This window comes from Balearica regulorum, chromosome 2 (genome assembly GCF_011004875.1).
Source record: "Balearica regulorum gibbericeps isolate bBalReg1 chromosome 2, bBalReg1.pri, whole genome shotgun sequence".
Classification (NCBI taxonomy): domain Eukaryota; kingdom Metazoa; phylum Chordata; class Aves; order Gruiformes; family Gruidae; genus Balearica; species Balearica regulorum.
The window spans coordinates 37003906-37021005 of NC_046185.1; the positions used below are offsets into that span (position 1 = coordinate 37003906).

At 42.3% G+C, this 17100-nt stretch overlaps 1 protein-coding gene across 3 annotated transcripts in view; it reads right to left on the reverse strand.

Annotated features, from left to right (window-relative positions):
* SULF1 (sulfatase 1) overlaps nt 1–17100 on the reverse strand; it is a 105918-nt gene that overhangs the window by 45225 nt on the left and 43593 nt on the right. For all 3 annotated transcript variants that reach the window (XM_075743920.1, XM_075743922.1, XM_075743921.1), the window contains exons 5-7: nt 16467–16706; nt 4469–4620; nt 2275–2444 (exon numbers count right to left, since the gene is read on the reverse strand). In XM_075743920.1, the coding sequence (XP_075600035.1) occupies nt 2275–2444; nt 4469–4620; nt 16467–16706 (562 nt within the window). The remainder of the gene's footprint in view (nt 1–2274; nt 2445–4468; nt 4621–16466; nt 16707–17100) is intronic.

Genomic DNA, 17100 nt, shown 5'->3' on the forward strand with positions numbered 1-17100 from the left:
GCAAGGTATTTAAACCCCAGGAATTCACACAAATAAAAATTAATTTACGCAAGTACTCAAATGCAACTAAGCCTGCAAATCAATAACTAGGGTCTCCACTTGATCTTTGCAGGTGACACGCAACCTGTATAAGGTGGAGAGGCAGTTAAAATTTTGAAGACTGACTAAAGCCATTGGCTCCAGTAGCACAAGCTAGAAAACAAGTAGGCTGAAAACACCGAGCAGTAGAAAGTGTCAGGATCATGATAAACCAATGCAAGTTCCTACAAGCACTCTTTTATCAGAAGACAGTGAACACAAGTAAAATGAGTTGCTTTGGCCTGGGGAGAGGTAGGTTGAGATACAATGATTCAGTGCTTTTCTTCCAGACACAGTCCCCACAGCTAAGCGGAAACAGTTTGAATCCTACCCTGCTGCATGATGGATAGTCCCCCAGAAAACAGGATGGCTTGCCTGAGGCCAGGCAATCTGTGCCACTACACGGGACGCAATCTGTTGAACAGAGTGAGAACAAATAGATATAACTCTCTTGCTATGAAAAGGGGTGATTGAAAGAAGACATGGGAGAGGTCCATTAAATTTGATGTAGCGACTATTCATTATTCCTTACGGGACACCAGTGGCATGGACAAGCTCCAGGTTTGGAAGCAAAGAAAAGGCAGTCTTTTGTCCCTGTCGCATGCAGTGGCACTCTGGAACTTGATGCCACAGGATGGCGGGGCTGCCACCGCAGTTCAAAAAGCGATCAGATGGATGCAAAGAGAACGGGGCACAGTGGCCTGGATGTTTCACCTAAACTGGTCATTTTCAGAAGCTGGAAAAACAAGGAAAAGGAATATCTCTTGGGTTTTTTCCCCTCAGCATTCCCTGCTGCTTTCTGCTGGAGCACATAATTCCAGATACTGTTAGACCAATATGACAGGCTCTATGTGTTCATGTCTATCTTATTTTATCTTTGGGACATAAAAAAGTGATAATAATTCTTCAGGTTATTACTTGAGAACCAATTTCAAGCGAATATTTACAAACTAATGTATCAATCTCATCAATTCTGTATACAGGTAGGAATTAGCCTGAGTATCTAAATAAGTATGAAATATTGCTGACTGGTTTGCATTATTTGCAAAGTCCAGTCTCAGGAATGTGAGATTGTTGAGAATATAGGATAAGAAAAATGTAGTTAAGAATGTAAAGTCAGGGAAAGTGGCATATGTAGAAAGTAGCACCCAATAAGAGGACAAAATATACAAACTGACAAATATTTAATCATGTGCCATGAACAGCATATCTCTTTCTGGCCCCAACTGATGATCAGTTTATGCATGTAGTTTATGTAGTAACTGCTATTCCTTGCAATTTTAGATTAGTTAATGCAACTACAAAAAACATCCCTGTGTGTGAGCTACTGCAGCGTGTCAAAAATGCACTTTTTATTCCAAGGAGTTTTTCCACTGTGTGATGAAGCTGATTCCTCCTCATTTTCCAAGGCCAAATCAATGTACAATCCAGCTAAAATATTTTATTAAGTTTTTTCTGTGTGGAAAGAGGTGTAAAGATGTTGTTTAAGCACAAATGGAAAGAGCAGTACACATGTCCACAGCAGACAGAAGGGCAATGGAAAGCTTCCCTAACACCTCACTATGAGGAAAAGGACCCAGAATATTCAAGGTATAAAGCAAGATGTAGACTATCTTCAGATTTTTAACTAGAGTTGGCTTCAGTTCTAGAAACAAGATGTAGAGTTCTTTTTTTATCATAGTGTAATCACCAGAAAAGATTAAGCATGTTATTTAAAAATGAAGTCTAATAGACTATTTTGGGAATCTGCCAGTATCTAGTCTATAAACAAATCTGGTGCACTCAAAAGCTACAAAAGTGTGTTTTTACTCTCCTTGCATTCAGTTAGTTAGAACCCAGGAAGCACATATCTTAGAGGAAGATGAAGGAAGTAATATCTTTTCGACAGATCCTGACCTGTGCCTACATATTTTCAGGGTATTGTAAGAAGCTGCCCTTACAAAGTCAAATACTGACCTTTTAATCTCCCACAACTTCCCAGGAGGAAAAGAGCTTCTCTCTGTTTTAATAATGGTCAGAGCTGTCACTCTCCTCCCCAAAAGGAACAAGCACGACAAAAGAAACTAGCAAACATTCACCGCTTACTATGGCTTGCTTATATTTGAATTCTCCGTCCCTACAATGTCTCCATAATCAAATACCTCAGAAGAAGCAGGTTCAAGGAGTGGGTCTGGCAGGGTGTGATTTTTGACTTACATATGCTGTGAAGCGTTGGGGTAGAGCTCTGAGAACTGCGGTGCCGAATCCTCGGGGCCATGGGGCGCAGCGTGGCTGATGACCATCATTATGGGCCTATGGGGATATATCCTCTTAGACATTCTGAAGTAATTAATGCTCTCATTAGTGATTAGGTCTGTGAAGTAGTCCTGGAACATACGATTAACACAAAGCAAAAGTTACAAAGTGCATGATTAATTAGATCACATACTATCATGTTATTATGTTATTTTCAAGTCCTCATTAAAGCTCAGATCAGGAAGTAAAAACATAGCATCAAAGAGATGTATGATTCAAGGGACCATAGGGGAGACTGAGCAGTAATTACTTTCTTAAGCAGCCGAGGCCACATAAAACGAGACAGTATTTTGCAAATCAGATACACCAGAAGGCATTAAGTAAATATGATTACCAGATTTTGTAATATCATGCTAGGTAACATTTAAAATGACAGACTATACTGACAAAGATATGTTTCTTGAATTTCACTGATAAAACACTTTCACAAGTTAATGGCTCCTAACTGCAAGAAATCATTGACTCTCACTTGGTTTTCTGTTTACATAAACATTTCTTGCATGCTCTTTGTTCAGAATATACTTTTAAATATATACAAAGTGGAAGAAAGCTACAACAGGCAACAGATTGCAAAAATCTTTATCAAAGAAATTGCAAACGCGAATGCAGGGAGCAGTTGAATTCCTGCAGGCTCTGTTCATTTAATTGTGCAAGTTTAAGCAGTGCAGCTGCTGAGATTAAGGTTGTGACTCGCTAATAAACTGGCTTAACCCACAGCCAAGGTGGCAAATGGAAGCCTACAAGGGGAAGGGAGGAAATGGAACTAAGAAAAAAAGATGAAAACTTAAATTAAACCACCTGCCACCTTGGAGCATTCACTGTTGGCCTGGAGGTCTAGTGCGAGCTTCATTGAGAAAGTGCTGAGACAATGTTTGTAATTTCAAGCACTTCCAGGCATGACTAATCATATGTTGTGGATTCGAGGCCCCGAACAGCTGCAAAAGCAGAGCCTGAGGGACAAGGTCTGCGTCGCATGTCAGTGCTAGGACAAGCCAACCAGCTGTGACCTCCTCGCTTGCCCGCTCCCTGTCCCCCCGCCCTTTCCCTCTCCTGTAGCACGCTGGGAGCACACACAGTAGCCCTGGCTGCTGCAATCCTTGCAGCGATATGGAGGAGACAGCGAGTGACCTTTTGGTGTACAAAATGGGTAACGAGCGCGAGGCACCGGTGGTGTGGTAACTTCTGGGTCTGTGGCCTGTTCAAGTGAAACGCCTGTGTGATTGCTCTCCCAAAGCATCCACTCCCCTCCTATGGGCCTGTTTATTCTAGCTACATACACAGGGCGTGTAAGGAATGTATAACTAACCAATATTCTTTATTTTCTTTTTTTTCACTCCATATAAATATATAATTAGTATCATGTAATTTCTACGGGCGGGGAAATCAGAAACAGGCATCGCGAGCTTCCAATAAAATCTCATTACATGGGTCAGAAACCACAGCTGCAACATCTGTATCATCTTCCGTGAGCTGCAGTCTGAGGAAATTCCAGATTGCATTCTGCACACTGGAAAGTCTGCGATCTGCGCTCCTAAGCCTTTCCGAGAAACTTCACGGCAGTGGGCAGGTCACCTTGGCATACTTTCCAAAGTTTGTCAAGAGCACAAACAAGCTCTGAAGTTTTCCAACGGCCGTGTTCTCGTGCTTATCTATTCTCATATCCGGAGTCTGACACCACAGGCGCATAGCCTTTTTTTTTGGTGTGCACTGTAAAATGGGAAGCAGCATTAACTAAGGTTTCTTATGTGGGTAACAACTGACAACACTCAGCTAGCTTTAAAGTTCAGTAGCACAAGGGGCACAATTATTTTGGGGAAAAGCCTTTGTTTACTACTTGCTTCTGCCACTGAACCATTCCTTTCTAGCAGAGAGAGGGAGGGAGGGAGGGAAGAATCACCAGGCTGCCCTTGGAAACTTTCTTCCATTACACGATTAATATTCTTACATGGAAATCAATCTGAAATGCCCTGGAGAGAAAATGACATCTCAATTTCTTGGTTGTAGTTGGTTAATTAATTAATTATCTGGTTAATTAATTATCCAAAGTGATTTTTATATGGATTAATGATGCAGCATTTATGTATCTGGAAAATACCTTTGCATAATCAAATCCATGCTTCTCTTTGTTACCATTGCGAGAAATGGTGTAATTATAGAAGCGAGAGTTCTTCACTAATCCAACCCACTCTCTCCACCCAGGAGGGATGTAGCTGCCATTGTATTCATTGAGGTATTTCCCAAAAAAAGCTGTGAAGGTTAAAAAAAAAAGAACACACACACATGAGGCTTTGCAATCCAAGTCTCTTAGTCTGAGTCACAAGCATGCATGAATGAAGATAAAAGTGTTAGAATGAGTCAGAGGTGCTTTATCAAAAATGTTCCTTTTATACCTTAAGGGTTTTGAAATTAAAATAAGTTATTTCCAGAGTTTTTATGAGAGTTGAAAGCCTTTGTGAGTTTGGGTTTTCTTCTTAATCTTTTGGAATCTAGTGCTCATGTGAAATATTTTCAGGTTTTGTTTTTTTTTAGAATAAGTATGTTTCTCTTGGTTTCCACTTGAAAATGGAATAAAAACTCAGTCCCCAGAGGAAACATCTGAGAAACACCTTGTGGTTTTAAGCAAGTCCTGTGATGTTTTGGAGCTTGGCTTCTGACTTCTGAAAGTCTGGGCTTGGCAACCTGGCAACATTTGCTGGTTTGATAAAAGGTCTGGTAAGTTCGGATCTCCATCCCACTGGGCCACGTTTGGGTAGAGCAAGAGGGAATCCCTGCCCTGCTTTGCTACCACAGCTTTCCTAGGGCAAAACTAATGAAGAGACAAAGACACGGAGGTCAACTACCCCTACCTGGCCTGCCAAACTAAGTGTATTTTTTTCCATTAGCTCCAGGTGACAAGTCAAAACCCACTCAGACTGAAACTTTCAGCCTTTGCCGTCAGGCCCAGGAGGGTTTGCAGGTGCTCCTGCCAATTCCTCTGGAAGGAAGTAAAAAGAAAAATAATCGCACAATGCAGCGAGCTCCCAGCTATCTGGGAGTTGTGAATGGCTTGTGCAAAAGATACGCAGACACCAAAAGCTGGCAAACTGGCTTTGAGAGGGTGGATTAACGCTGGCATGGCACGCTGGCACATGCAGCCCTGTTGCTTCTAGGGACAGACGGGTATGGAAGCTCTTTGCTGCTTGTGGACAGTCTTTGGCCTGGATAAAAAAGTCCATTTGGATGGCTCTGCCCTGCTTTTCTACTGCCTGGGGAGTGTGGTGACGAAACACCTCACTTGGCCCGCAACTTTGGTTATTAGGGATTTGTTAGCTCCAGCTCAGCCCCACCCAGTTACTGGGGTGTCTGAGTAACTTAACTGTTTGCATTTTTGACCTTCTTGAGGTTTACAAGCCCTTGGAGGGTCACCTGTGCCAGCAGTTCTGTCATTCATGTCCCCAGCAGTCAGCACAAAAGGTACTCCTGGTGTTCACAAAAGAAGACAGCCCTGAAGAGGAGGGAGAGACAGAGACCTCTCCCTGTCCAGGGATGGGGGTCCTCTGGGAGATGGCCGCCCACCTCACTGCACCCCTTCGTGCTGTGCAACCCTTGCCCTCGCTGCCGGCCCCAGCTCTGCCAGCCAGGCCTGCCCGTGGAGAGCTGCTGCCCAGCGTCACTGCATCAGCTGGGCTTCAGGACACACGTCAGACCCACGTACTTGTTTCCTACTAGGAAATGAAGTCACTTTGGAGAACCTCACATTCAACCTAAACACATTCAACCTAACCAAAAAAGCGCATTTGTGGAAGCGCTTAAATAATTCAGATCTGATTGATGTGGGCATGGTGAACTTCCTGGGAAAACTGGTAGAAAAAGCAAAATGTTCATAATTAAAACTTGCACCATGAATATGGTGCAATCAAATCATATAACTGCCAACTGTCAGTAACCAGAGGTTACAGTCATATATAATGTTACTTTCCTATACCACGTGGAATGTGTCATATAAACAAGTCCTACAGGCACTAGACCAGGCTTCCAGCTCTTCCTCCCACAGCCACTCAGAAAGAAACCCAGCTGCTCTCCTTTTTTCTTCTGAGGCCAACCAGAAGTCAAGAAGCTTGAGATGAAGAGGGTGACCGTGGGGAGGGAATATGTGCCCAGCACTGCAGCCTCCAGGAATGCAAACCATACCTCTCCTCTAAAGCAGCCAAACTGGGTTAAACTCTGAGAGAGTCAGATGTCCAGGGAAAATGTAAGGGTGAAGGCTGAAATACTGTGGGAAGGGAAGCCAAGGAAAGAGAAGAAGGAGAAGAGAAGTTAGAGAGGGACAACAGTGAAGAAAAGTATGGGAGAGTGATATGACCGAGAGAGAGGAAGCATTACCAAGCCAAGTAAAATCAAGGACAGTCTGTGGTTACAGGGGAGATCTGAGGTCAGCCCTCCTGAATGCCATCCCAGATCCATCAGCAGCTACTGCATGACCTTGGGGAACCGCCGCATGCTGTGCTCATCTGTGAAGGACTCTACTGCCAACCTGCCTCCCACACAGATCAGAGGCTTTCAAGCTGTGAAATGGAAGTTATGGCAATTTATCATGTAGGATGGTTTGATAGCCCCACCTATAATTAAGATTGACTAATACTGAGACCTGAACTCTGCTATTTACAGTCTTGCCAAACTTCAATCATTAGTGATGATAGTTTCCATGCTATCTGACTCAGGCTGCATTTTGTGCTGCGGAACATTTTAGCCAAACAGTTTAGCAATTTCCAAGAAAAAGGCTAGGGAAAAATAAATGGGTTTGCCCATTTGAAAATTATTGCCAAGCTTTTCCCTAAGAAGTTCTAGTGTCTAGGTTTTGATGTAGTGCCTTTGTAAATAACAGAGGTGGCTGTGAAAATCTGCCTCAAAATGGCCAAGCTCTGAAAAACTGTAGCATGTAGGTAGATGATCAGGAAAGACTACAGCTTCTCAGTTTAACGTCACCATAGAGTGTTCCTTTATGGACCTGAGAAAGTCCCCACGGTTTCAGTTTTGGCACTAAAACAAGGAACAGTCAGCTTCTTTCTCTCCTTCTCTCTCTTTTGATATTCAAGCATTACCTGAGAGAAAGCCACCAGCATAAAATGCAGAGATGAAATGACCTGGGGCATAAGGACGAGAAAAGATAAACTGAATTTAGAAACGGAAAGGGAGGCTTGGAACTGGTGGGGGCCAATTCATCTTGGAATTTCCTTGCTTTAGATTACTTAATTTTCCAACTTTAATAATGTTTTGTTAGCTCCCCTTTGGCCCCCTGAACCCCGTATTTTGGTGCATGCTATAAGACTTTGGATTGACAGCCTGAACCATTATTCACCTTTGTGTTGGCAATGATTTAGTATTTTATCATAAAAATAATCTCAGAGCTGTCAAGTTTTAAGCAGCTTCTTGAGTGACAGTTTGCAGAAATAGATGTTTCCCCCTGTTGTAGAATAAAGCAGTTCCCATGTCAAATGTACAGCAAAGCCCTAAATACTAGTAGAAGCAGCGGTACCCATGATAATGGATCACATTTGCCAAATTGCTTTAACCAAGAGTGGTTTGTTGGTCAAAAGCTCAGGAGGATATGAGTAATGAGACAGATGAAGGGAAAAGCCAGGCTTTTACTGAAACACAAGAGTTCAGTCCCTTTGCCGTGGGGCTTTCTGAGTACCACTGAGTATAGGATAGGGCGAGTGAGTCAGAGCTGGAGCCCAGCGCCAGCGTTGGTGTCTGGCTCTTCACGCTCTGAATGAAGACAAGTGCCAGAGTCAAAGGAAAGGACAGTAGTGTCCATGGGGCCAAATAATAATCAGCAAGTAATCATGACGGGTGTCCCAGTTGTTTTTTCTTAACCAGAGGATTGTAAACAATTAAAGCGCTATGGAACATGTCACGGAACTGCCCAGGAGCTGACACAGTGATGTGCAAATGTCCTTGCTGGATCTTCACATGCGCGGCTTGTAGAGTCAACCCACATCCTTAACTTAGCTGTAGCCTGACACTTGCTGAATTGCCAAAGTCTGAGTACTGACTGGGAATGCTCAGCTTTAGAAGCCACTTGTGCTCAGCAGTTACAGGGTTTAGGAAGCTGTTTCTGCCTGTAATTAATAAAACTGATACTATGACTCAATGGGTAAAAACCTCATTAAAAAGTAATGCCATTTCAAGGGACATCTTTTCATTATTGCATGTAATGGCCCCCACAGGGATAACAGGAAAGATAAATGCCGATTTTTGCATTTTAATAAGACAGTTTTTATCTGCATTCTGGCAGTTTTGCTAACTGTTCCCAGGACACATTGTTATTATTTAATCACATGTAGAGTAGCTTAGTATATCAGAATAATTGTATTCTGTGTGAGTATGTTCAATTAAGTTTATGCAAACAACAACACATGGCATGCTGAACAGTTATACAGACATCTATGCATCTCAGGAGTGGCTGCAGAATATACATGTTTGGTACCTAACATGAATAGGTGCCTTAATACAGGTCTTTGTTTTCCCTTCAGCAATTAGCTAATGAGTCCTGAACTGGACTGAGAGATCCAGGGTGTTGCCATGCGTGCAAGACAAGAAGAATTTGACCCAGGGGATCTCTGGTGTTTGAAGTCAGGATATTTATAGCTGAATGTGATTCAAATTCTCATAATTCCTAGTACTTTTTTCCCCAGTATTTTCTACAAGCATTTATGACTAATGTTTACAGTATTACACAATAGAATTAGTCCCCGAACTCCTGTCAGCATCAGTGGATTAGCGTACAGGTGAATTGGGCTCCAACTACTGGTGAGACATCTCTGCACTTCCATGGATCAAAGGACCTATATTATGTTCTACGCCCTTGTTATTTGTTGAGGCTTATGGGAATGTTTCCGATTTAAAACAAACCCAAACCTTTAAAAAGGCATGCTGCAGTAAGGTTTAGTCACCGTGACCCAGACAAGAGCTTTAAGTAGACAGCCCACTTCCTTTAACAAAGTCAGGAAACCATTTACAGGAGTTGTGAAGCACTGTTTATATGACATTTCAGGGCTGACACACAGTGATTCTGTGCTTCTGGGGACAGAGCCCAACAAAACTGCAACTTCCGGATTATTCCAGTAAATTCCTCCTTGCTTTCTTCCCATTATGAAAGTGATAGATTCAAACCCGAGAAGTTTCATTTTTTCCTTCTGCTGAAAAATTACAGAGGATTAGTGTATCACGTCATTAAAGTGCAGAAAGCCAGGTCAGTATGCCAGCACTGCCTAGGAAATGAAATAAGCACTGTCCCAAAAATGCGGTGAGGAAACTGAGGCACCAAGAGGTTAACCTTCAGCTAGACCTAAGTCACGCAGGAAGCCTGTGGCATTGCCAAGAATATTATTCAGATTTCGCAGTTCCCAGTCTTGTAACTTAACCGCGGTTGAAAACCTCAGGTTTTCTACTTTTTCTCCAGCTTTGTGGGTCTTTCCCAGTTGCTGCCAGGTTTACCATTGTAACCAAAAAGAGCATTAAAGATTTTATAACTCAGCAGTTGCAAAAGGCATTAGCCTATAACTTGATATAGCAATCGTTAGCCTGGGTGATGTCTTTAACAAAGCCTGTATTATGGGCCAAGCTGGTAGCACTTTCCAGTATTGATGATGTCTGACACTTCTCATTATAAGACCCTGTTTTCAGTTGCCTATAACTTTCTCATACTTGGACTGAAATTTTCCACACTGGATGTCTGCCTCAGGCTGAATTTTTTTAAACTTCTTAGCCCGAACAGTAGCCATCTTTGAGAACCGCAGTAATGGAAAAGGAATTACATTTAACATCTGAAAAAAATTACGCGAGCTTTCATTTGATAGCACTTCCATGCTCTGCTCTGAGAGCATGAACTCTGTCAAAGATGTGATGGACTGTCTGTCAAGGAGGCATCTTTTATCATCCTGGTGAAAGTATCTCCAAAGTTTGCTTAGTTTTGAAAAAAAAACAACCCTGCAGTTTGCATGTGCACCTTGGGAGTTTATTCCTTGTCCACCTGTGAGTGGTGTCAGTAGGTGGGAGAAAGTTGATTGAAATGCAGAGGGCAGGAGGTGACCAGATAAGGACAAGCAGTTTGGGGAACGGCTGGAGATCCAGCAAAGGAGCTGAGAGGGGTGGGGGACGCAGTGGGGGCTTGGGGGTCCAGGTCTTGCAATGTCAACCAAGAAACTGGACAGTGAGTGCAGAAAGGAGAAAGAAGCTGACTGACAAAGCAAGGGGGGTGGGAGAAGCAGATTTGCTGATCAGGCTGGGAAAGGAGATCGCTAAAGGTAAGCAGTGGAACAGGACGTGTCTGTCAAGGACTGACTGAACCCGTGAGGGGAGGGTGGGTGGAAACGCCTTGAGGACAGACAAGCAGGGGGACAAGGCTCAGAGGAGAGGCCAAGGGGAGGTCTTGCAGGGCCAGAAAACTGAAGAGTGGAGACTGCTCCACCTAACAGGATAGGATGAAGGGAGCCAGAAGTGCTTTTGGACAGAGGGGAGGACACAACAATGCCTGAAAGGACCCCTGAGTCTCACCAGTACCTTCCTTTCAGCAGACATCTGAAAACCTATAGTTGCACCCCTCCATATGTGATAAAAATCCACTCTGCTTAGTGACTCAGTGGGAAAGCGGTAGAGTTTTGCAGAAGGGATCTGAGAGCCCCATCCTTGCTGATGCAGATGCTGGCATCGTGCCTCTTGATAAAACCGATCTATCTTTTTAATGCAAAGAAATTTCACTCTCCAGAAAGCCGTATGTTATTATGTAGTTAGAAACTATCATTTGGCCACATGAACAAGAGAGATTAAATAGTTGCACAATGTTCTACCCAGATTTTCCTAAATGAAGGACTTGAATGTGTAAACACACTAAAAATCTTTTAGTGCACGTTTTTCTGTGCAACATTTAATAGCACAGGACTCTGTTTTTAAGCATAAGTAGGCAGACATACTGTGGTTTTTGATGAGGTCCTGGACAGAAACCAAAAAAAGTTTCACTTTGCATAATACCATAGAACTAGAAAATCCTGCCTTCGGTCTTTTCCTTCTTCTACATTGCACTTTTTGTGGACTATTTGAATATATTCAGCATATTTCACTTTTATTTATACTTTTCTTAGTTTGACTGAAAGAGCAATTTTATTATGAAAAGTGAGGCATATTTTTAATTATTTAAAATATTTACAAGTTACATTATGTTCTATGCTCCCCAGCCTCTTTTCTACCAATTAAGAAAGAACCTGGAAGCTTGGAGTTCTCTATCTCTCTCTCTTTATTTTCCCTTTAGAAGTACTCTGAAAACCAGGACTCATTCCCTGCACACTTATTCCCACCCCTGTATCATACTTTGCCATCCTCTCTGTTTTGAAAGGGTGCATGAGACAGGATACAAATTAGGTCACTGAAACGATACAGATTAAAAATAGCATGTGCTGGCAGTGAATTGTACTGCAAAGCTGTGAACAGGAAACTCACTGGCTTTGCCTCCAGAGGAAACGTATTGTCTGCCCACACTTCAGGAGGCATAGTTTTTCCTCCCTTTGTGAAAGATTAACTTGTCCCTGTGTGTCAGATGGGAATGGTGCACAGTTTAAATACTCCTCAGCTTTCAGTCTCTTGTCATCTCAGCATTTTATTAGTTCTTTGGTCACTACAGTAAGAAAGGTACCCATAAGTGACAGATGTCAACTGACACGCATCAGAAGCTGACATGTTCTGTTGAACATATTAACTAGATGTCAAGCAAGTGACCATTTCTGTTCATCACTACACAGAAGTCTGTGACTAATGTCAAAACATGCCAGATAGTGACATCTTGGATGTCCATTCACTTCTTGAGTTTTACAAAAGCAAACATTTAGAAATTAACGTTCGAGTTGCTTAACTTTGCTAAGTTACCATTTTTGTCCCATGAAAGGCTGAGAATGCCATCAGGACACTTGCACGCTTGAATCCTGAATGCTATTCTGATGGATTGATACTTCTGAGTAAGAAATAAAATACTGGGAAATACATCTTCCCAAAGACAATTCTAAAAAATGTAACCACATAATTGCCTAATTTGGTGATCTCTGTTCTTTCAGATGGGATTCCATAAGGGGAGAGCCCGGTCCTGAGTTTGGCGTGTTGCTGTGAGGCTGTCAGCGGTTGCTGAGCCAGGGCAGACTCCTGCTCTCTGCTGCACAGTTATGCTGGCTGGGAAGGGCTAAGAAGAACGAGGATTAGAAGGTAGTAATTCTACAAAGTAACACTAAGCAGAGAGGGCTCTGAACACATACACATGTAAAGTCAGGGTGGGAATCTTAAACTTACATTGCTTTTCATATTTGCAAAGTGATGAAACTTCAGCTGGTTAAAATCCTGCAGTATACTAAGCGTGATGCACTATGTAACAATAAAATGATTATTATATTTATGTCTCCTGGACATTGGCGCTGTGCTGCTGTCATAGCTCTGTCTTCTAAAATACTAAGATAATGCGCGGCTACTGCTCAGTTATTAAGGTGTAGCACAGTCCTCCTTCCCTACTGGAGGAAGCCAAGGTTGAGGTAGAGCACTCCTGGAGTTTGTGTTTGTGTAGGTGAATGACAGTGTGAACTGACAACACCAAAGGGCACATCTGAGAGGCAAGGCAATGTGCTGTAGGGCAGGAACAGAACAGTAGAAGGTAAAGAAAGTAAGAGACTTTGACAGTACCATAGGGAGGACTGAGAGAACAGCAAATCACCAGCCAGTACTTTGGAAAATGAAAGCAAAATCTCTAACTCCTGCATCTGCTAATCTTACGACTAAAATTTCTGAATCTAAACAGCTGAAGTGATGTCTACTGACATTAAAAACTATGAGATGAAAGAAAGCTTCTCAGGCTTTTCTCACAATTTCCACAAAATTTCAAAGTGATTACAGAGTGACCCTTTTTCCTCCCCAGTATGAGCAGATGGAGCCTATGTAATTAAAACAAATGTCTCACCTCTCTGAAGCTCTCCAGAGTTGCTTTATTTTCTCTTTCTACCTATTTCCTGTGTCTTCCCTGTTGTTTTCTACAAATTCTAGTTTAATATTACCAATTGTGTAGACTTTCAACAATCAGGAAGCTGTGCAGTTGACGCATTATGCATTAGCATATGGCTTGTGAGTACGGGAAAACGTAAACATTGAAACATCCTTAACTGTTGTGGGATTTTTTAAACGATAAATAGAAGCAAAAGTGATTTTGGTTGGGCAGTGTTGTTCCTGAATATTGTCTGCCCTTTAGCACCCAGCACAGTTCCTGCCTATGATTTAGCACTGAAATATAATCTTCAAAAAGGGATGTTTCCATGAAATGCAATGTCTCAATTAGGTCACATCAGAGTAGAACAGGAGTAGAAGAGTAAAATAGAAAAAGGGAAGAAAAAACATTCTGTTCTTTGCCAGGTTTTCCCATTGGGCGCTAATTATGACCACAGTTTATTAGGGTACATTACAGACCTCTCTTTACACGTGGTGCTGTGCTTGTGTGGAGTCCTTGTGACTTCAGCAGGACTCCCCTCATAAGCAGTTTGCCCGCATGCGATCAGTTGCAGTATAGAGGGTTTAGTTAAGGCTGTGGCAGGTTTAGACAGCGGATGCTTTATAGATGTTGGAAACTATTTGGAGTTAACAGAAGGACGGACATTATGTAAACACTCCCCCACCCCTTTATTTCCACTGACTTATATAGCCTATGCAAAAAGTGAGAGTTAAATCCTCCTCATTTCAAAAAGAACCAGGTTGGAGGTATTGCACATCGTCTCATCTGGACTGGAGCTTTCTGGACCAGTGCCTTACCAGGGCTGTCACCAAACTGTGAGTGGCCTTGGGTCACTCATTTCTCTTTCTCTGCCTTGGTTTCCCATTGAGGAGGATGCTGATTTCCTTTCAAAACACGGAGAAATACACAGAGTAAATACTCATAGCATCTGCAATATCAACACAAGAGTGATGACTAGCCTATGTGGCGTGTTCCCTCATTTTCACTCCCAATTATTCTTGGCTCCCAGGTATTCTTGAGTCATTACAGTTTTACTAAACTTTCTAGCTGTGAAGTGTAGATTATTAGTTGGTTAGTGGACTTTTGATGACTTTTTAATGAGGCAACACTGTCCTTGAAAAATGTATTCTAAGACCTGCTATTAATTAAGCTGCCACTTCAGAAAATAATTGTGGGGTAATTAGAAGGTAGGCTCATCTTACAAGGAGTAAATGGATAAATTCTATGGGGCCATATTATTATAGGGTCAGACAATGTACCTTGGTCAGAATCGGAGTTTCATACAAGTATTTTCATTTGTTTCCATTTCTTTTTTTCTCTTTCCTGGCTCTCGTTAAAACTCACCTACCCTGACAGTTGTAGGATTGATGTTCTCTCTGCCTGCCTTTGTAAAGGGATTTTTTTTTCCTTTTCCGTGTCTTCTGACCCCTTTTTCCTTTCCATTTAATAGGGCCAAGTCTGTATTTAGTAGACATTTCCACATGCCTTCATAATACGAGGCAGTCCAGAAGACATACCCAAAGCAGAGTGTTTACCCCCAGAAGGGCAGAGAGGGCTAGTGACAGAGCTATCCAGTTTATGCATAAGGCATTTAGTTGTGCAAGTATTAGATTAAAAATCAATAAGATACTGAATTTTTTAAGAGCAGGAAAGCCAGGTTCCACGTGAAGCAGCCATATATCAAGCAGAAAGGATTTCTGAGACATAAGCCATGAGACAAAGCTTATATTTTACAGTGAATTCAGCACCTTTTCTAGCAGTGATTGTCAGTTCTCTCTCCTCATCTTTTTCTCCTCTGAAGCCTTGATGCTGACCCTTACTCAGTGCTCTACTCAGATGGCAACTTTACTGAAACCACCCTAATACAGACTGAAGTACTATTCAGCACATGTATCAGAGCCAACACCAGGTCCAAAGCAGTTAAATATTTGTCTGTTTTTGCTTTTTACACAGGATGTAGAAGCTCTCCAGAGCTACAGATGCAGAGAGACAGAAGAAAAAAGAACGAGCTGTCTGTGTGGTGAAGAAAAGATGGCAAACAGGCAGATAAATTTGAGCCATTGGATACAGCAGCATTAAGAGAATTAGGACAAGCAGACAGCATGGAGACATTCGCCTGCTATATGTTTTGAAAGCGATCCGTTCTTGTGCCTAAGCCGCTGATAGAGACAAATTTTTCTGCTGCCAATTACATTGTAAGGAACGCAGTTGGCACCGAGATCTGTGCCTCGTTGGTCCTGTAAAGGGGACTCTTTGTAGTCGAATGACGCTTCTGGACAAATTGCACCCTGATGACCTCGCACAACTCCTGTACCTTGCAAAGGGGAAGTCAGGCTGGAGCCTAACGTGTCTACAGATTGAATCTTAGGGGATAGGTGATGCAGAAATGAATCAGGTTTTACATCAAGCTGAAGTGCAGACGAGAGGAATAAGAAGAGTTCTTTGTAGACAGGAAAGGGATCTCCTGACTACGGAAAACCACCAGGAATTTACAAGAAAACTATCAAATCTTACTGGTGCACAGCAGAACAATCCTTCTTAAAGGCATGTTTCTGTTCCTTTTCAGAAAATGCAAATGAAATATTGCCCCATGGCAAAGTTTAAATTCTACCATTCACCTTGTTTCACTCCCATGACAGGCACTTCGCTCCTGTGAGGTCTTTGGCACCAGTCCCCAGCCTGGCCCTGACATATTCTCCCATAACTGTTAGCAGCTGTCCACAAGCAGGCCATAACACTGACCATAATCACAGCTGGAATTGCCAGTTCAGACCCACAATGCCACTGAAATGCACCTCTTTCACATGAGGTGTAACTGCCCAACAGCTTATTTCCCACCTGGGACATCCAAACGTGAAAATATTCTGCTCCATTACAAGTGATTTTCTTTACATGGCCGTTAGCTGTGGATCTGGACCAGCAGGCAGTACTACCCTCCCTCTCCATAACACTAAACCTCTGCTCAGTAAACCCGATTTGGGATAATAGTTGCTTCATTTTAGGCAGTGATTCGAGACCCATTGCTGAATATCTGTCACCTTCACTTTAAACAAAGAACTATTGTTGATTTGTCTCTTACCTGTTCTATACCCAGTGTTATTGAGATACACGGCGAAGGTGCGTGGCTCATGAGTAGCCTGCCATGAGGGAGAAGAGCAGTTTTCATTATTGGTGTATATGTTGTGGTTGTGCACATACTTCCCAGTCAGCATGGAGGAACGTGATGGGCAGCACATCGGGGTGGTTACAAATGCATTGATAAAAGAAGCCCCTCCATTCTCCATAATCCGTCTGGTCTTATTCATCACTTGCAAGGACCCTGCAATAAGAGGTACTGATCATCACTGTGCTGCAAAAACTAGTTAGAACATATTGGCTGCTATTATATCATTAAAAGTAAAGTAAAGGACCAGTGATTAGCTTGCCTTTGGACATCAGTCTGTACTACTCCATAGCATAGGTAATTTTAGGAGGAAAGTTAAGATCTTTATTATATCAGCAAAAATATTTTTCAGGATTCCAGAAATAGTGAGTTCTTTCTTCTCAGGCTTCAAAACAAAGTTCTAGACTAACCTAGAAATACAATGTTAAAGCTTCAGAGCTGTATCAAATTTATAGGTCAATAGTTCTTCAAACACAGCTGAAGGAAAACAGTGTGTTAAACAGGCTGTTTAGTCAGTGTGCCAATAAAATACGTAAAATGCTGAGATTAT